The 21,719-nt window shown below is 34.4% G+C and overlaps 1 protein-coding gene across 2 annotated transcripts; it reads left to right on the top strand.

Annotated features, from left to right (window-relative positions):
- LOC128016467 (tetraspanin-5) lies at nucleotides 1-21,663 on the top strand. 2 transcript variants are annotated; one of them, XM_052600988.1, is made up of 11 exons: nucleotides 1-377; nucleotides 9,586-9,636; nucleotides 9,830-9,976; nucleotides 11,109-11,279; nucleotides 12,987-13,112; nucleotides 14,891-14,938; nucleotides 16,415-16,531; nucleotides 16,611-16,672; nucleotides 17,341-17,427; nucleotides 18,937-18,979; nucleotides 19,740-21,663. In XM_052600988.1, the coding sequence occupies exons 1-9, from the start codon at nucleotides 294-296 to the stop codon at nucleotides 17,411-17,413; spliced, it is 879 nt and encodes a 292-aa protein (XP_052456948.1). In that variant the 5' UTR covers nucleotides 1-293; the 3' UTR covers nucleotides 17,414-17,427; nucleotides 18,937-18,979; nucleotides 19,740-21,663. The 2 variants fall into 2 exon arrangements, with proteins under 2 accessions (XP_052456948.1, XP_052456949.1); XM_052600989.1 differs by lacking the exon at nucleotides 17,341-17,427.
- Nucleotides 21,664-21,719: the final 56 nt, after the last annotated feature.

Genomic DNA, 21,719 nt, shown 5'->3' on the forward strand with positions numbered 1-21,719 from the left:
AGCCATATCAAGTGAAAAAAAGAGCGACGTGAAATACTAACGGAGAAGAAGCGGCTGTTATTACGAGATTGATACACTGGGTTAAGGTCAGCGGGGTAGTTTCTAAATGACAGTCAGCCTTGTGCTTGATTTAGGCGCTGTTGAAGCTGCTCAGCATTATGTTTCTTTTATGCGGATAATGACATTGCTGGGACACTTTGACATCGATCCTCCTAAAAACGGAATAATAAACTGAACCTGCTTCGCGCTGTTTCATGTGACCCAGTAGTTTGCTTCTGGAGAAAACGAGCCAAATGATGTCAGGAATGCATTACAAGGGTCAAGAAGTCAGCTGCTGCATCAAATATTTCATATTTGGATTTAACATCATATTTTGGGTAAGAGCGTGTGTTTGTAGCACCGTGGCTTTGTTTCTAATGTGTCGGTGTTTCTTTCTGTCATTGCTCGTGAATGCGAGTGTGGAACGTGCGCACGCAGTCGATGCAGCTCCTTTGTTCGTTTGTGTGAAACAAGCCGGTTTATTCTGCACAAGACCGGCACAGTTGATCGATTACTCGGGTTGAGAGGGATGCAGAAGCCTCCGGTCCTGTGTTTGTGTTAATATAAACTCATATCATCGCGATTTATCTCCGATGTTCATGACAAGTCAAGTGCGTACTTCAGATAATCGGCTTTCTCTCTGTGAAGCAATGCTTTGAGCTGTCTGACTGTATGGACGAACACATGCATCTGTGTGTGTCCCGGATTGAGGACAGTAACTGGACTGACTAGAGATCACATCGTGACTATACAAATGCAGGAAGCCTACTGAAAGACCCGGGAGTAACACTGTAACTTGGCGTCTAAACCTTTTATATAATATTCCCCCTGCTTCAAATTATAGTTTTGAAATTTTGTCCCTAAAATAATATCAAGTACAAAGACAAAGAGTGATGTTGCTGTACCTATACTTTTTTATCATGGTGAAGTCTGACACTAATAGATTTGCAATTAATTTTGTGCATTAATATACCTAATCAGATACAATTATTATTTTATTTATTTTTTTAAATTATTTATTATTCCATAGTCCTACCCCAAACTCACCACCTCATAAAAAAAAACACAATTAAAAAGTCAGTAATAAAATAACAAAGAAAACAAAATTGCAAACAACAGCACAAGTAAATGCAATAGAACAAAGAGAGCTATGAGTTTTTATTCGGAAAGAAATAGTACAGAAATTAAAATAATCAATTGTAAAATTTTATCAAATTTAATTTCTGTAGTCTTCATTGTAAAAATGTAATCCAAATTAATGCTTAACATTAAACTCATAAAATGTATTCAGTAGGGATATGTCGATATCAAATGTTCATGTTGCGATTAATTGCTCACGCTTTATCACGGTACACAGTATTTAAATTTAGTTACAAAAAACAGGTTTAATAACTTTTTTTCTTATAACAAAAATAACTTCAATACAGTTAAGCAATACAGAAAAATATATTAAGTTAAAAGTTTTACACAGATTAAAGTGCACAAAACGATAAAGACACATAGGTATCACTTTACAATAAGACCTCATTAGTTAACTATTAACATTCACAATGAGCAATAGCTACATTTTCTTCAGAAGTTATTAATCTTTGTTAAAAATACAAGTCTTAGTTTATGTTAGCTCATTAAATAACCTAGCTACAACCTTGATTTTTACAACCTGTTATTAAATGTTGGAATACTTAAGATTAATGAATGTGCAGAAGAAATTTTAATTGGCAGTTTATGTTAACTAATGAAGCCTTAATGTAAAGTGAGAATGAACAATAAAGAATCAAAAGACTTTCAAACAATATCTAGGACATGTTGTAGTCCAGATTAAAATGAAAAAAAAAAAAAGTTTGAAAATAAATAGCCGATTAAGTCTAAATATTTAAGTATTTAGCACTGTGAAGAATATCGTAGTGAATACACAAATCTGAATGGCTATTTAAATATATTTACATAAGTTTAAGAAAGTAGTGCAGCTGCTTCATTTATGGGGTTTCCAGGGTAAGGACTGCACTTTCTGCAGTTTAGCGCCCTCTGTTGTCAGAGAGTGAATGTGCTTTTATTTTGTGCATATTCATTACCATGATGTGTCGCATTACAGAGTACCAGCACGTCTAGTATTCAGGAAAGAGCTGAAAGTCAGTCTCCTCCAGGATTTAGCGATTTTGCGATCACCAAATTTAAATTTTTTAGCAGAATTTGGGTTTAGACGCGTCCCGTGACATCATCGCAATGCGCATTCAGCCATTGAAAGGTTGTTCTCAGAAACTGAATGAACAGCCTTGTGTTCTCATCATGACCGATGTACAAGAGCTACACTGGATAAATGAACTGAAAGTGGAACGAATCTGCGCTATTAGTTTGGGCTAGACAGCACAATCTATCATCAATATTATCTGCTCGAGCCACAGCTGCGGGCTGACCTCGATCACACAACACTGATATACACAGCGCTGGGAAATACAGTGAAGAAAGCATCTCTGTTCATTCTTGTGGAAGCATTCAAATTCAGAACAGAATTCTGTTAAAGATACAGATATCAGAACAAACGCCACTGATGTGGAAACCAGGAAAAACTTTGTTCAATAAACACAAATCTCCTCCACCGTTCCCCATTGATTTAACACAGTAAAACTATAGGAACAACTTGTGGCAGAAAGGGTCTAATGTTTTAGAGTGTTTTTAAATGCTTCACACAATTTTCCCCAGCACTTCAAAGATTTAAGTATTCAACCTATGAAAGATTAATAAATATCATCACATTAAAAATAACTTGCAAATTTGGTAATTTGCAAGTTATTTTTAATGTGATGATATTTATTAATATTTCATAGGTTTTCCCCATGTATAAAACTAAACGTTTTATAATGTAGGAAAGCAAACACACACACAAAAAAAAAAGATATTAAATGACCAATAGTAGATGGCTGCAGAGAAGTTTTACTCCCTAATATATATATATGTATTCATTAAATTATATTTAGACATTATGAATGACAGTAATAAAAGTACATTTTATCAGATGTAATATATTTATTACATCTGTAAGACGCCTGCTAAAGATCTGGGAATCATCTAAATTTGTACTTTTAGGCCATAAAATTTTAAAACATTTCTGTGAAATCCTGGAGGGACTGGAAAGTGATTTTCTTTGTCTTTTGTTCGTTGATTAACATGACAGACAGCAGCAGGAATATTGGACAGTGGTCCCTTTAAGAGTTTATCCACGGCCCTAATATACTGTACTCTTTCTCAACTGTTTAACACCCCAAAACTGACTGTGTTTAACCGTGTACTTTCCAAGATGCGCAATTTGACAATTTTGTATGTATTTGAACGTTTTAGCGTATTTGTGGCTCAGAAGCTGTTTGAGACTGAGCGTAGCTTGTGTGGTGGTGCGCGCACTTTTGGTGCAAGCGTGAAACCTGCGGGAATTACTAAAATAATGCACAGCACAAGCACTATATAACCGGAGCGAATGAGACGTGTGTGAGAGAGAAGGGGTCGTCGGAGAGAAGAGAGCGAGAATGTGCAGCTGACGTTATTGCCTGTGCCACTGGAAACAAAACAGATTGGCTCGAAATCAGAAGGAAGTGAGATTGATAAACCCGGATTAGAAAAATCGTCCGATTCCGATCACTGGCCAATCGATAGGTGCATCTAAAAATTTTAGTGTTGCATTCTTTTGAGGATCTTTTGGAGCATCCAGAATTGCTATTTGGCCTTTTTAGAACTAAACAAATATGTCTAACATATTTGTGATATCTATAATCAAGTGGTAAATAATAATGATGGTGTCCAGTGACTAAATGTTGTTGCGGAGGTACTTCCTTGATTTCTCCGAAGTGAAAGAATTGAGAATTGATTGAATTGATTATACAACTCCAACATTCCTAGACTTTTAAAAATAAAGGTTCTTTTTTTTTTTTTTTTTTTTTTGGCATCGTCGGTTCCATGAAGAATCTTTAACGTCCACGTAAAAATTCCATTGCACTAAATTTCTTTATAGCAGAATATAGAAAAAAAGTTCTTAAGATTATTGAAATGTTTTTCACGCTAATGAAAGATTATTCTTTTTAAAGAACTGTTCTCTGAAAGCTTATGTTGGGAACCAAAGATGGTTCTTCCATGACATCTCTGCGAACTCCTCCCTTTATTTAGCATGATGCAGTAAAGTTTATTGAGCTCTGTGATGTTCGGTTGCTATTATTGAGCATTTACTGTACAGAACTCAATGAACTTCATACACTTGCTACATTAGTTACTGTATGTTTACTGTTGTCTCATATTGCTCCGCACATGAGGGGATAACTTCAGTGCACATTTTCTATCGCTGAATGGCATTACTAATAAAGAGAATTGAGTTTGGTGTGATGTTTCAACAAAGACAAACATTATCTTGTTTGTAAAGACAAATTTCTTAAAAATACGACGTTTCTTTTAAATTTCAAACAAAGTGATTTTGAAACCAGTATTTGTTATTATCCATGTTACTTATTGCCAAAAAAGGCTGTTATTTCCCATAAAACACAATCCATTGTTACTGGTTGGTTGAACTCATTTATTCCTTAAAAATATTGCTGACAACTTTTTTTTAAAGGAAAAATTAATTGTGTTGTCTTTTCATTCTAGACTAGACTCTATTAATTAAACACTCTAACAATGAATCTGTATAATTTCAGGAAGAATTGCCATGACATATTACACTATAAGTGAATGCTGAGGTCATAATTTTTTGTTTTTCACCCAAGTGATGCTTTTTGTATTTTTTCACATTCTTTATTTGGGTTCACATTGGGGGTTCGTGACACAGCTAACACGTAAAGTATTTTACTGAAACATGACATAATGAAAAACGACATTTCTCAGAGTGCAGTGCTCAATAGTTTTGTACAGTATAGCTGACATTACCGACACCTCTTAAGGTGCTCAGATAAAGCCGTAAACAAACCCCCCGAATCGATGTATTCATGGATATATAAAACAAAAATATATCTTTTAAGTGTGTACAATATATAGCTTCACTTTCACAAGGAAACACACACACGACATGGCGGCACTGCAACAGCGGAAATAAAAGTTATGCCTTCTTTCTTTGCGTGAACATTTGGGCGGCGTTATGCAAATGATCCCACATGGTGATGTAGACATGTGGGGGCGTGTTAGAATGAGCTGTTTTTAGTCTTTTATACAGAAGATCTCTTTGGATTTGAGACTTTAGTCTTTGCAACTTTACAAATCTTCTTTATGCACCAAGAGCTTGTAACACTCTAAAATTTAAATCGCGTCTCTCTCTTATTCTCTTTAGTGTCTTTCCATGATTGAATCTGATGCTCATGCCATACCTTTTAGACTACTTTAGTTAGAAAGGTTAATGAGCACATGCAAACAGCCAAGGAATATGAATTTATCCATGTATCAGTCCACAGAGACATCGAGAAATGGGTGTATGTGCAGCCTTAATATCACAAACAACACTCTGGGATGCTGAAAAATCTGCATGTTTTCCGGTTCGCTCCATTGTGCCGTGCGAAGTTGAATGGGGATGAATGGAGCCTTTGTACGCCACACAACTTCTGTCTGTTTTTGTAATCAAGCCCAAGAAACTGAATTGTCCTTAATGGGTCACACTGAAGGTCTCCCTCTATTAGCAAAATGACTTACATAATCTTTTAAAAAAAGTTTTATATTTTAAAAATCCTTTAATTTACAAAACAACAAAATATATCTATTTTTTAATGAAGCAGAAGTAGTGAGAGATCTCTTTTCCATATTGTTACAAGAAGTATTGTGTGAACATGGTTTTGTGCATTGGTTGATATGATGAAATGTGGGTGTTTAAACATATGCAATGAGATCTATAACATACAGTATTGTTCAAAATAATAGCAGTACAAATGAATTGTGGAATGTTGTTAAAGAATCATGGAGTGGAATAACAGCTGAGAGGTGCCACAAGTTGGTTGACTCCATGCCACACAGATGTCAAGCAGTTTTAAAAAACTGTGGTCATACAACTAAATATTAGTTTAGTGATTCACAGGATTGCTAAATCCCAGAAAAAAAAAATGTTTGTACAAAATAGTTTTGAGTTTGTACAGTCAAAGGTAGACACTGCTATTTTTTTGAACACACCCCTTTCAACTAATTGCCCAATTGCACAGCCTTAAGAGCGTGCATATCATGAATGCTGGGTCTTGTTTGTTTTCTGACAATCTACTGAACCTACTGGTAACTTGTTTGCCACGTAGCAATAAAAAATATACTAAAAACCTTGATTATTCTGGTTAGTCACATTGTACTGCTATTATTTTGAACAATACTGTACATTTAGACCACAGATTGGCGAACTACTGATGGTGCTGATAAGAGCCTTTAGACCGTCACCAGTCTGTTTTGATGCACATCTCTAGATGGGCAATGGTTCAGACCAAATCATATCTCTCCTGCACTCTATACCCCTTCTGGAAAGAGAGAGAGAGAGAAACTTCAGGCTTCTTAACTACTTTTAACAGAAATACTGTGCTGGTCAACTAGCTTCACTATATGTAAGACCAGGGTATTCTGGTCCACCTTCACAAAACGTAATATATTCAGTGTGGAATTATTATTATTTTTTTATTATTAATGGTAACACTTTAGTTTACACTTTAGGGATCAGTATTAACTAGTTGCTTATTAGCATGCATATTACTTGCATATTAGCTGTTTATTAGTATTTATAAAGCACATATTAATGCCTTACTCTGCATTGCCATGTTTTAGATCCCTTAATGCTATCCCATACCTAAACTTATCAGCTACTGTACCTTAACAGACTATTAATAAGCAAATCATTGGGAGTTTAGCCAAAAGTCATCATTAATGCTAGGTGAGAGTTGGTCCCTCAACTAAAGTGTGATCATATTAATCACTGTTAAAAAAATAAAGTTGTAAACAAAACAAAGATTGTTCGAGTATGTTTCACAAGAAAATATATAGTGCTAAATTTAATCTAATTCAAATGCTGCTTGCCATTTCTTAGTAATTGTGAAATTTACTAGAAATTTATGTTGGAAGTGAAAGTAAATCCCACATGTAATTTTTCCAGTGTGTTAAGTCTAAATACTGGACAGATTGTACAGTGTCCGAGTCTGAGGTCATTTTTTAATAAAAGAACTACTGTATTTGGGAAGACCCCACACCCACAATCACTGTACTGTTGTTCTGCATAATTCATACACAACAACCCTTGTGTGAGGCACAGTCCTGAGCGCAGTGGGAGATCTGATGATGAAACGATGGAGCGTTATGAGGGACAAACAGGGTTCTACACTTAAATGACATGGTGAGATGTAGCTGTGAATGCTTTCTTGAATAGTGAATGAAACTCTGGAGGTTTCTCAAATACAGGGTGATCTGACTAAAGGTCTTGACCCCACTGAAACACAGATGTCATGTTTGAAAGCAATAATGAGTTTGGAGAATGGCTTGGCTGACGTTCAGGTCCGTGTGTTTCCACAAACTTCTCTTTTTCTTTATTTTGCTCTTAAAGGAACAGTTGACCTAAAAATGTAACTCTGTTTAAAATTTGTTCACCATCAGATCATCAAAGATTTAGAGGAGTTTGTTTCTTCATCATATTTGGAGAAATTTAGATTACATGGATCCTCTGCAGTGAATGGGTGCCGTCAGAGTGAGAGTCAAAACAGCTGATAAATCCACAGTTAATGTCTTGCGAAGTGAAAAGATGCATGTTAATAAGAAACAAATCCATCATTAAGACTTTTTTTTTTTTTACATTCAAACTGTTGCTTCCAGCAAAAATACAAGTCCTTTATCCATAATATCACTTTCTTCAGTCATCTCGTCTGAATCAGGAGAGAAATATGAACAGATCAAACACCATTTACAATAGAAAACCGTCCAGAACAGCTCTAAACAAATATATGGATGGATTTTGAAGTGAGACGACATCAGAGGATGCACTTTTTCACTAGAGGAAATTATACTTTTTTTCACAATTATGGATTATAAACTCATATTTTGGTTTGAAGTTAAAAATGTCTTGATGGATTTGTTTCTTACAAGCAACTTTGCACTTTACAAGATGTTAACTAAAGGACTGTAGTGCTTGTGGATTATTGTGATGTTTTTATCAGCTGTTTTGACTCTCATTCGGACGGCACCCATTCACTTTAGAGGATCCACTGGTGAGCCGGTGATGCAATGCTACATTTCTACAAATCTGTTTTGATGAAGAAATAAACACATTTACATCTTGGATGGCCTGAGGGAGAGTAAATCTTAAGCAAGTTTACATTTTTGAGTGAACCATTCCTTTAATTTGACCTTCAGTGTCATATTGGGCTATTCCTTTAAATTAATTCCCATTTCAGCAATACAAAATCTGCCACTGGTACAGTTGTGTCTAGAGGAACAAATGTCAAATCTCACCCTTTTTTTTGTAAGCATTACAGTTCATGTGAACACAGCATTTATGTATTTAAAAATGAATAAAATAAACAGAGTTTATGAAGGAATAAGGTACAAACTTTTCCAGTTCTTATCTACGTCTCATGGGAAGAACCAGATGTCTGCTCGGATTCCACCATTTAAGAGCAGATTGCAGAAACTGTGTCGGAGAGTGAAACATGAGAAGCTGTTGAAGTTAAAAACAAGACCTTAAGAGTGAGATATGGAGGTCGGCACGCTTCACAGTCAGTGCTTATTAGTCATGACCTAATGTTTGGCCAGACTGAGGGAATCTGATAAAATGCTCGGTGACTCTTTGTCTCTAATGTTCAGCATTGGCTCACTGGGAAAGTTGTTTTGAAACATTACTGTGTACTTTGGAGAATATTAATCTGGGTAAGAGCTGCATATAAGCAGATAAAAGTTGCATTGCTATTTACCGACACATTGAAGAAAAACCGAGACCAAAACACCTTCTACATCCACTGAGAGTTATGGCTTGTGCAGAAGAACATTAAAATTTGAGTAAACATTCGTCACTCACACAGAATTTCTACAGAAGGGGTGTTTAATTTATTTTCCATTGCACTACGAAAAACACTGGTCATACAATAAGATTCATGCTTTTGGTCACATGCTCAAAAATGGACAACAATTCGTTTTTACATTTCCATATCAGAGGGTAATATTACTTGGTTGGCCTGGCCTTTTTTATTTATATATAATTTCCTTCATTTGTGTGTTAAATAAGCACTTAGAAGTGGAGTTCACCCAAAAAAGTGAAAGTCAATGGTAACTGAAGCTGTTTGTTTATCAACATTCTTCTTCACTTGTGTTTTCTGGGTGAAGGAGGACCTCATTTTCATCTTTTTAGTAGACGTTCCCTTTCATACTGAATTATTATGAGTAATTTAAAATTGAATTATCAGGCATAAGTATATCTGACAACGTTTTCAACCATGTGCAATGCATGCATACTGTAACATCTAAAAATGTGTTTTAGGCTTTTACAACCTTTAAAAACTTCTTAATCTTCTTTGCTTTCCTAAAAATGTTCATCACGTCTGAATGAATTAATGCTATATCTGTCTTGTTTTATAGTTGCTCGGGATGGCTTTCCTTGGAATCGGATTATGGGCTTGGAGTGAGAAGGTGAGAGAAAAACCCGGTCTAATGCATAATCCATACTATATATATATATATATATATATATATACACATATACTTATTGTGATATATTGTTTGTCTGTGTATGCTTAATCAATTTCTGTGCCATACTGAAACTACACTGTTTCTGTTTAGAATGAAATATTTGCCAATATTTGTATCTACGTGTGTTCTTCAGGGCGTTCTGTCTAACATCTCGTCCATCACGGATATGGGTGGATTTGATCCGGTGTGGTTGTTCGTGGTAGTTGGAGGGGTGATGTTCATCCTGGGTTTCGCTGGCTGTATCGGGGCCCTGAGGGAAAACACCTTACTGCTCAAATTTGTATGTTTTCAACTTTTGATTCATATTAGGTGTAGCCTCCTAGAAAACAGATTAGTTAGGTGCTTTTTTTTTTTTACATGTACATGCATTGGTGTTTGTGCAATTATTAATAGATGCGAGACAAATATCTACCAGAAAGTGCAATGCACAGATTGCTCAAATAGTATAAACAGAGTTTAGACACAGATACACTCTCAGAAAAAAGGTACAAAAGCTGTCACAAGGACCATACCGGTTGCACTTTATTTTACAGTACGTGTACTAACATGTATTTATAGTGTACCTACAGTGTATTTATCTAAGAAAGTTCTGGTAACACAAGGTAACTACATGGGGTAGGGTTAGGTTTAGGGGTAGGTTCAGGGTTAGTACCTAGTTATTACATAATTACTATAATAAGTACATAGTATGTAAATGAGGAACAGGACTGTAAAATAAAATGCTACCACAATACCTTTTCAAAATGTTCACTTTTATACACTTTAGGTACTAATATGTACCTTTAAGGTGCCAATATGGACTCTTTAGGTACAAAGATGTGCCTTTTGAAAAGGTACTGCCCCAGTGACAATTTTTGTATCTTATTTCTGAGTGTAGAATATATATATATTTGATATTTTATTTGTCACTTTTAAATGCAACACCTTTTAATGCAAATTATTGTAAAATCATTTAATTTTTTTATTAGTTTTCTTTAAATTTTTATATATATTAAAGCAATTAAAAAAAATGTTTTTACCATTTTGTATGTATTTATTAACCAAACTAGTATTAATGCATTTGTTAAAATCATTTAACAAATAAATTTACACTATAGAATCTAAGTATGTAATTAATAAAGAGTGTTACTAAGTGACATTTCTGTAATAAAGCAATTAAACACTGTATGTTTGTATAATTGTTTTAATTCCTGGTGCCAATGTATTTTGGTAACAATAATAGAAAAATAAATGTACTAAATTTGCACTATTACAGTCTAATTGACATTTTTGTATTTAAGCAATTACTTTTTATTATTATTATTATGGCATTTTATTTCATTATTCACAACAGAAAAGAAATAGGTGAGGTATAGAGGGAAAATGAGTGTTAATATCTGTAGTAAAGTGTATGTGTCTCTCTCCTCTCCCAGTTCTCTGTGTTTCTGGGGATAATCTTCTTCCTGGAGCTGACTACCGGTATCCTGGCCTTTGTCTTTAAAGACTGGATTAAAGATCAGCTCAACTTTTTCATCAACAACAACATACGAGCCTACAGAGATGACATTGACTTGCAGAACCTCATCGACTTCACTCAGGAATATGTAAGATGCAGGGAAAATACACTAGAAAGAGAAAATCAGGAAAGTTGTAAACGAGACAAAAGAGAAAATAGAGTGTACACAGGAGAAAAAAAAGCTAAATATCAGTTTATCTGCATTACATATCATTACTGAAGAAGTTACCATATCAAAAGCATGACTTGATGACTCTATTCACTGTCAGTACACACTCAGATCACGTTTCTTCATTTCTTTGAATAGTAAGATGTACAGATGCTTTAATGCAGCTCTGAGTTGGCATGAATGCATTTGCACTGCAATCATAGTTGCATAATGATAGGATATTAATGTTTTATATAATATTTTGAATTTTCCTGTGGCTCAGTGATGGAGCATTGCGTTAACAGCACAAAAGGTTGTGGGTTTGATTCCCAGGGAGAACATACTGGTTAATAAAATAATGTACAGCCTAAATGCACTCTAAGTCGCTTTGGATAAAGGCGTCTGCTAAATGCATAAATGTAAATATAAAGAGATATATAAAATATAAAGCAAAAACAGACAATATTGTTAACACTATTACTAAACTCACCTAATATTAACAATTTAATGTGTGATATTGCTTTAAATTTTCATAGGTTGTAAATATAAAAAACAAGAGCTCACACAGGGCAGTTTTTGCCCTCATATATTGAATTTTATTAATTTTGATGGCATTTTGCCCCAAGTTTCAATTAATTTCTGCGAGAGCTTCTACAGTGTTGCGAAGTACCTACAATTATTTATCATAACTATAGCAGAAAATATAATATTAAGTAATGTCAGTTACCGTAGATTTGGCATGCCTTTTAATAACATATAATCAAAAAAAAACATTTAAATGTTTTGGATTTGAATGTTGCAAGGTTCAAAGTGCAAACGTATCATTGCTCGTTATTTTAGTCAATATTCTTGTGGTTTGTTTCACATGTAATTTTTTTAATATTCAAAAGCATTTCTTGTGGAAAAAGGTATGATGCCAGTCACTTGCATTTTTTTATTCATTTTTTTTTTCATTTATTCATCATATTCTATATTTCTTATCAATATAAATTAACCCATTAAAATGTTGTTAACACTTTATTTTAAGTAACAATTCTCACTGTTTACTAGGTGCTTATTAGCATGCATATGACTAGCATATTAGCTGTTATAAAGCACATATTAATGCCTTATTCTGCTTAATCATGTTTGAGATCCCTTAATCCACCTTATAGCTAAAGTCAAGTTTAACTAAGTTTGTTAAGTATAACCTTACAAACTATTAATAGACAGCAAATAAGGAATCTGGAATCTCTTTTTTCCTGTGAATGATATGAGTAGAAGTTTGCACTTTGCATACAGAAGACATTGTTTCCTGTGCAAAACCCTACTAAAGTTCAACACCGCACTTCAACTGCAGCTTTACTGTGCGTGTTTCCAGCTTTATGCTCACTACTGCAGATCTCTTTTTTTTAGCAGATGCCTTTCCTCAGGACAGATTTAATTTGATCAGAATTAGGCAGATCAGTCATGTTATTTATGCCACATCTGTGACGGTGATGTATATTAAACCGATACAGTCTAATGCATTCAATGCTTTCTCCCTACTTGCTATAGGAGATGTGTCCAATAATCCAAATTATTGGAATCCTATCTCAATTTTATGATTAAAGTGCATTCCAAAACTCAAGAAATGTAATTGCATGCACAATATTTGTGTTTTTGCAGTGGGAATGCTGTGGGGCGTTTGGAGCAGATGACTGGAACCTCAACGTTTACTTCAACTGCACGGACAGTAACCCCAGCCGAGAAAAATGTGGCGTGCCCTTCTCCTGTTGCACCAAAGACCCAGCGGTAAGAGATTCATTTGTATGGCATCGGACTGGAAGTTTGTAGAAACTGTGTCTGCATTTGCAAAAAAATTTACTCACCCTCAGGATATCCAAGATTGGTTTTAGTTTATTTCTTCATTATATTTGGAGATGTAGCATTGTATCACCAGCTCACCAATGGACGCTCTGGAGTGAATGGGTGCCATCAAAATGAGTGTCCAAACAGCTGATACAGACATTACAGTAATCCACACCACTCCAAGAAACCAATCCACCTTTAAGATGTGTTTACCTTCAAACCTTTGTTTTTAATGCTTTTTCCAATGAAAAAGTTGTCTCGTCTGAATCAGGAGAGAAATATGCACAGTGGTAAACAAGTATGTGGGTAGACTTTGAAGTGAGAGAACAACATGGGATGGACTTTTTCATTGACGGAAGCATTATTATGGATTATGAACTCATATTTTGGCCAGAAGCGATGGTTTAAAGTTAAAATGGCTTCAAATTAGCTCTTTTTTTTCCCTACAAACTGAGTATTTCACTTTACAATGTTTTAATTTATAGACCGGTTTTTAGAACTGGTTTGGACTGTTTTTTGATCTGTGCATATTACCCTCCTTATTCAGAAGAGGCGACTTTTTCACTGGAGAAAGCAATATTATGGATCGAGGACTCCAGAGTATTTTAGCTGAAAGCAACGAATGTGAATGTGATGTGATGCAACCGAGACTTTGTTTGAAAATGTTGCCACACAGATACAGTACTCATCATCTTGCTCCACTAATAATCCTTTATTTTTCTTCTAAGCACAATGATTTGTCATGCTTCATGATTTAAGAGAGACTAAAAGCACGAGAGGGGAAAGTGCAAACAATCCATGACAAAGAGTGCAACAAAAGGGAACTATTAAACAGGATTTGGTCTACGTGAGCAGAGTAAAAATAACGTTTCACAGACAATAAACAAGCACTGGAAGCACAACATCTACAGCAATGAGGAAAGAAGTGATAGCATATTAAGAGCTATTAACTCATAACAAATAAACACCATAGACATTAAAAGATTCGATTATGAGCTCTTCTGTGAATGCAGCGACTCATCATTTCACTGTGAGGGGAAATGCTGACAGTAATGTCACGCTTTCACTGTTAGTTAGAATTAGAAAAGCAGAACTAAATAAAGAGTTATTTAAGTTTATAACTGTTTAAATACTTTTAAGGAGTAAATAAAGAGTTTATAAATCTCTGGAACCACTGGTTAGATTTTCAGAACTAAATTTCAGACTCGACTATTTAGAAGTCATGAAAATTAGAGATCGACCGGTATAACGATTTACAGATATTTCCCCCGATATTTAAGCATTTTACCATAATCGGATATCGGATTAACCGATAAACGCTGCCATTTTGTATGTGTTTTAAGAATTGGGGTAGGTGAGACAACAACAATGCTTGATTTACTGTAGTTAGTAAACTTAATTTAGCATAACATAAATCTACATATCGGTTATCGGGGACATAAACATGCAAATAATTGGTATCGGTAATAAAAAAAATCTATATTGGTCGATCATGAATGAATGGAGATTCAACGTATGAAAGGCACATGCTGTTATTAGTTTGTAAGGAGGAAAACTTATGAAAAATGACCAACTAACTCCCCTAGAGTTTGCTATTTCCAGTCTTATCTCTTCACTCCACCCACACTGAGTTATTCTGACGGTCAGCACACTTCCTTTAAGTTGAAATGTTACCATTTTCTTCCATTAATTAAACATCAGTGACTTTGACTGTTTTGCAGGAAGATGTTATCAACACACAGTGTGGATATGATGTTCGGGCAAAATCGGTGAGTCTTGCTCGCAGTATTGTGACTTTTCACACTCCCTCCATCAATTTGATGCAGAATGAAGGCAGTGTTTCCCCACTTCAGCTCTGATTGCTTCTGAGAGCCAATATATCAACCGCTCAACTCTTAAAGTAAAGGCCGCTTTGGCTCAAATATAAAAGAAAGACACTACTATTCATTTCATAAACAATCATAAAGTAACTCAAAATACTCTACCTAGTACAGTATTTGCATAAATATGCACGCATATAAAAGTTTGCATATATTTTTTAATAATTCTTAATAATATAATTTATAAACTTAAATTCTAATTTAGTAAGTTAATTTAGAAATTAACTAATATGAATGAATGGGAAATTAATAGAGCAGGAAGGTTATGCTATATATTTGTATAAAGTAAGTCATGCTAGAAAGCAAAAATTATAATAATAAAAAAAAACATTTTTTGAATCGAAATCGATTGTGAAGACAAATATTGTGACAGCAGAAATGCTGCAGAAGAAAAATTATGACATGCTGTATAATTTTTTTCTCATTAACTTGCAGTATTTCATCAAAATTCACATCTGAAAATGAATTTTTCTTTTTATCTTAAGTGCTCGTTCAACTTCAGTGAGCATCTCTGGATCATATAAGCATCTCGTTTAACTTTAACACTGAGATATTTGTACATTTATTATATACAGTACCAGTAAAAAAAAATGTTTGGTCACACATTTATTCTCATTGTATAGTCATTATTATTAATATTTTCTATTATTTGCTGTTTTCAAAATGATAATGAAATCAAACAAACGGGACTATTGGCTTTACATAGAGACACTTCATCCTGAGATGCTTTATAAACAGTATTGTCAATGTGTTTTTCTTCATTGTCAGGTCCAATTTAAAAATGTATAATATTTACATTCTAAATCTTAATAAAAAAAAATTTAAAAAAAAGAATACAATATTTTCATTATACACACACACACACACACACAGACATTTTTTTTTTATAGAAACAGTTTTCACTCAGAAATTTCACAACTAATTACAAAGAAATGGCTAGTAACACAATGAATTAAGTGTGAAATAAAGTATTTAATTTTTAAATGTACTTGTAATTTTTGCAATTTTTACAAGTTAGTGCTGGAGTCGTATTATTTGCATTTTTGAAAAAACATTTTTTACAATGATTATATATATATATATATATATTAAATTTAATTAAATTAATGCATTTAGCAGACGCTTTTATCCAAAGCGACTTACAGTGCATTCAGGCTATCAATTTTTACATAGCACATATATATATATTTGTGTGTGTTTATATGTATGTGTGTGTGTGTGTATGTGGGTAAACAGTCATAAGCATAATCCTTTAGATAGAAGGTCTGTAAGATGATATGAGAAGTGTTCAAATTTTAGACTAATACTATGCATTTGTAAAAAGAGGACAAAGCATTGATCCTGATCCCACGTGTTCATCATTAGGATGCAGAGCAGAAGACATACATTCATGTCAAAGGCTGTGTGCCGCAGTTTGAGAGATGGCTACAGGACAACCTGACCGTAGTGGCTGGGATCTTCATCGGCATCGCTCTGCTGCAGGTGAGAACCATCGCCTTCATCTGCATTCGCTGACCGCATCTTCTGCTTCTACTTCATGCCTCTCTCTCTTTTTTTCCAGATATTTGGAATATGCCTTGCACAGAATTTAATCAGTGATATTGAAGCTGTGAGAGCCAGCTGGTAAGAACACACACATGCAAACTCACGACACGTTGTCTCTGTCCCTGCTCTACTTTTGCTTGAGCTTTTCTCTTTCACCCCAGTGCTTGATGCATGTGCATCTTCCATTGTACTCATGATGCACTTTAATGGCTCACTGCTTTTAAACTGTTAATGAAGCAGCGTGTTACTGGAGTTAAACAACTTTTCCGAGTTTGCTGTTTTTGCTTCGAGAAGTGCCACCATGTGGACAAAACAAGAATCAGACGAAGATGATGTTTGATCGAAGCTCTACCATGTAACTTTCTTACAAAATATATAATGTGCATTTTGTGCTTTCGAATTCTATTTGTTCATCAGCAGAAGAAATGCTTCAAAAACTCTTTATATATAAATTCTGATGAATGATTGAGTTTTTAACATTAAATGTCAGTGAAGTCAGCAAGGAGTATCTAAAAAATTTATTTTAAAACTGAAACTTAAAAAAAATGCATTCATACATGCATTAAAGGAACAGTTCACCCAAAAAATTTTCAGCAAACAAGCAGAGTTCTTGTGATTTTACTCCTATCTGAACTCCTCGCGACACACACACACACACACACACACACTCTCTCCTCCGTCCTCTCTGTCATATTCATGCCAACTCACCTCACAACCTCACTTCTCCTCCCCCATGCCTTCATCAGGGTGCCGCCCCCCTCTTTCGTCGCCCGCCGCCCCCCGTCCCACTCCAGCAAGAAAGGCTCGGTGTACTCCTGAGGGAGGTTGGCCTGGTGGGTGTGAAACATGCCGGCTTGTGTTGTGTGTGTGCTCTCTGTGTTCTCCTAATCTAGATCATCAGCGCTCTGTTCCTCCTCCACTGAGGGAAGCCAGTGTTTGTCGTCCTGCCGTCACAGTAATCTTTCATCAATCACTTACAACAAACCAGTTTCACTTTCACACGTTTAACCATCTTACTGTAGAGTTAGGGTTAGGATTAGGGTTTAGGGTTACTTGCATGTAATTATGCATAATTAATTGTTATTATAATAGTACGTACATGTAACGTGTAACAAGGACACCTTAAAATAAATTGGTACCAATTTTAAAATACCTACAGAATTAACATCCTTTTAAAATAATATGCATAAGTGCAAACTGAATGTGACGTTTTCAGACACTTCGGTGCATGTTAATTGCAATTAAATGAAAATGTATTATAGTTTAAATATGTAATAAATGCAGTTAGCTGACCTTAGCTGAAATTTTTTTTTATGTCAGTTAATAATTACTTTGAAATATGTTTAAAGTGCATTATGTAAAATAAAGAAAAAACAAAGAAACATTAAGTTAATAAATATAAATATTTAAGATTCTGCATTATTTTTATTATACTAATCATCTACATATATGACATCAAATACTAAAGTTTTTTTAATTCAGCTATCGCTTAGATTGTTAAATTGTTTTCTGTATTAAATTATGTGCAAATACAAGAACTGTTTTCCTTCTTGGAGCCAGTGTTGTTTGAATATATAATTCAGATGCTATTAGTTTTTATTAGTATTTTAATTTAAATTTTTATATTTACCATTTTCAATTTAGTTCGAGTAATTTAACTTTGTGTTTTTTGCCATTTGTATTAGTTTTCTGCATCATTATTTTTTATTTCAGTTTTTATTTTAGTGCAGGTTAAACTGAATAAAAATGATAAAAGGTTGAAGGTTCTCTTAGCAACTAAATGGAAAAAAAACAACTTTTTTTGTATTTTAATTTCATTTCAGTTAACATTTATTTTAAGTAAAAAATAAAAATAAAAAAAAATTAAAGTAAATAATTTAATAAGTATTGCATGGCCTTTTTGTAAGCGTCTTTCATAGAGTCTCATTCTAACACACATCCTCACGGTTCCAGTCTCACAGAGATCTTCTGCAGTGAATGTGAATGTGTCTCACTCCACGCTCATCGTCATCTTAACCCCGCTCCTCTCTCCCACTTCTAGCCCCGTTTAGCTCCTCGGACCGTGTGCTCATCATAACCCTGATCCCCCAGCTGGCCTTGTGCATCCCACATCAGTCACACTCTCTCTAGCTGAAATCAGTCAGTCACACTATAGACTGTAGTTCTGATTTCTCTAATGCAAGGCCCCATTTATTAAGTTGGCAGAAAAAAATAAAAGCTCTACTTTGGTTTTTATTAGAAAAGTCAATGGAGTGAAGCCAACTCTTAATGAGGCCTTGCACCGTTGGCTCTACACTTCTGTTCATGACCCATGTCTTCTTTTTCTATCTTTGTCTTTGCAGTTTGTTCACATGAGATGGCAGCTAGTCGTTCAGACACTCACAGGTACTTCACACATGTATACACTTAACACACAATCCTTTAAGTCAGCATGAAACGAAGGTGAATATAACGGAAGTAAAATTCTGATATAATATTGATTTCCCACTGACTTTAATATTCTTAAAGGAGCAGTTCACCCAGAATTGAAAACTCACTCACCCTCAGACCATTCAAGATGGAGAAATGTAGCATTGCATCACTTGCTCAGCAATGGATCCTCTGCAGTGAATGGGTGCCGTCAGAATGAGAGCCCAAACAGCTGATAAAGACATCACAATAATCCACACCACTCCAGTAGATCAATTAACATCTTATGAAAAGCTGTGTAATTATAAAAAACAAATCCATAACTGCATTTTTATCTTCAAACTGTTGATTCCCGCTAAAATTGAAGTCCTCTTTAATGCATAATACAGCTTTTTCCGGTGAAAAACTCTGAATCAGGAGAGAAATATGCACAGATCAAGCAAAAACAGCTCTAAAGAAATATGTTAGATGGACTGGAGTGGTGTGGATCACTTGTGGATTATTGTGAGGTTTTTATCCGTTGTTTGGACTCTCATTCTGACGGCACCCATTCACTGCAGAGCATCCATTGGTGAGCAAGTGATGCAATGCTCCATCTCTCCAAATCTGTTCTGATGAAGAAACAAACTCATCTACATCTTGGATGGTCTGAGGATAAGTACATTTAAACATTTCCTGTAATACCTAAGATAAGATCTGATTGGTCCAAACTGTGTTTCTTTCTCTTTGTAAACAGGCCTGTGCCAGAACGGTGCGCTGGATCCTGTGTGCATGTGCACCGTCACCTTTTACCATCTGTAAATAGTGCTACTTTTTTAAAACACTTATTGTGTAATGTGAAAAAATGTCTGTGTCCACAGAGTTGAGTTAAACAAACAAAAAATCCACCGCTGCAGAAGCATTACAAAAATAATAATTCAAAATAATCTGTAATGTAAATACTAGGCAAAGACGTATATGAAATGTTTTTATGTAACATGAATCGGGTGCGTTTAGTTCAGTAGTCAGGACACAGTCAAGTTACTAAAAATTCCCACAATGCACTGTGCACTAATACTAAATCACATAAACGTATTAATAACAACAAATGAGTTAATTGTGGCATAATGATTTTATTTTATTAAGCTACACACTAAATTAAACTCGAATGCATTAGTAACTAACAAGATAATTATTGGTCAAAAGACACCATGATAATAATAATGATAATAACAAGAGGCCATATGTATTAGCTAGTTACAGTTCACCCAAAAATGAAATTCCTGTCATAATTTACTCACCCTGTCGTGAGTAAACCTCGATGAACTTCTTTCTTCTTCAAAAAGAAGGTATTTTGAAGATTGATAGTTGACGGTAGCCATTGACTTCCATAGTATTTTTTTTTTCCAGTGGCCATCTCTTTGAGGAAACTTAGGTTTGCTTAAATTATCCATATTTTAGAAAAATCATGTTTAAGAGATGAACAAATAAAGCCTGATGGATCATATTTGACTCACATTTGATCATCATATTATTGCATTGCATTATATATTTTACTCCCACAATAAAACCTACAGAGCTTTGATCATAAAACTAATCAAACTTTAAATATCATCCTACTAAGACATATTATTGGGAGATAAATGCATTTTATGTAATATAAATATCAGCATCTGCATTGAATGTTTTTTTTTTTATTCCTCCCAGAGTTTGAGCTCCACATCCTCACTATATCATATTATAGGAGTCATAAAAACCTGATTTTTCACATATGATACTGTACTTTTTTTATTTTTTTCTTAAGGTTTCTATTATTTCATATTTCAGGTTTTACAAGGTAAATTATTAGATATTAGAATATTTACCACACAAAGATTATATGAAATACATCTAGGCCTATTTAATAATCTGGGAAATGAAAACAATGACTGATAAAAATAGACACATTTCTTCAGTGGCGGGGGATTATTTGTAGCGCAGCCTCTTTGCAATGTTTTTATGAATTATTCTGTCAACACTGGTTCACGTTTGCACTTAAGTTGCATATTACATTTCACTCTTAAGTATAAACGTTTGCTGCAAATCTTGCAGATTATATTCACTAAAACAGTCAGGAAGTCATTCATACTTTTTATTTAGTTTTTGTAAAATGGTGTTCTTGCACTAACAAATTAAGAGATGCCAGAAAATGACTTATTCAGATGTTTATCTTTCACAAGCAATTTCTGATAAAAGAGAAAAATGCACCGTGATTGTGTTTTTCTGTAACGTACGGACTAATCAAAAGCTTGCTTGTTGCAGGTTGTTATAAATATCCAAGTGATATTTGATCATCTTTACAATGCAAACGCAGTTGTGACAGTGTAACACACTACTGTATGTACTGTAGCACTCGTGTAATTGTGCATCACTAAAACTGCTTTTAACATGGTTTATGTCTCCTTTGATCTTTTAAAGACACTCCGATGTGGTTTTTATAATTGCAATGCATTTCAAATGTGTTCATGCTAACAAAAGAAAGGGAAAAATGTTCAAGAGTCTGAAGCTGAGCTTTCCTCTCACTGGAGCCGTGAGGATATTAATGTTGGCTGTTATTTAGGCTGTGTGTCATACATTTATTTGATGCTCCAGCAATAAGAACAAACATTTTCAATAAATGATTTATCTGGTTTTCTGATTAATCAAGCTTTCTGTTGTATTTTACCATGTATCCTTTAAAAGTCTGAAAAAAAAAGAC

The sequence above is a fragment of the Carassius gibelio genome, chromosome A7, assembly GCF_023724105.1.
Source record: "Carassius gibelio isolate Cgi1373 ecotype wild population from Czech Republic chromosome A7, carGib1.2-hapl.c, whole genome shotgun sequence".
NCBI classification, from domain to species: Eukaryota; Metazoa; Chordata; class Actinopteri; order Cypriniformes; family Cyprinidae; genus Carassius; species Carassius gibelio.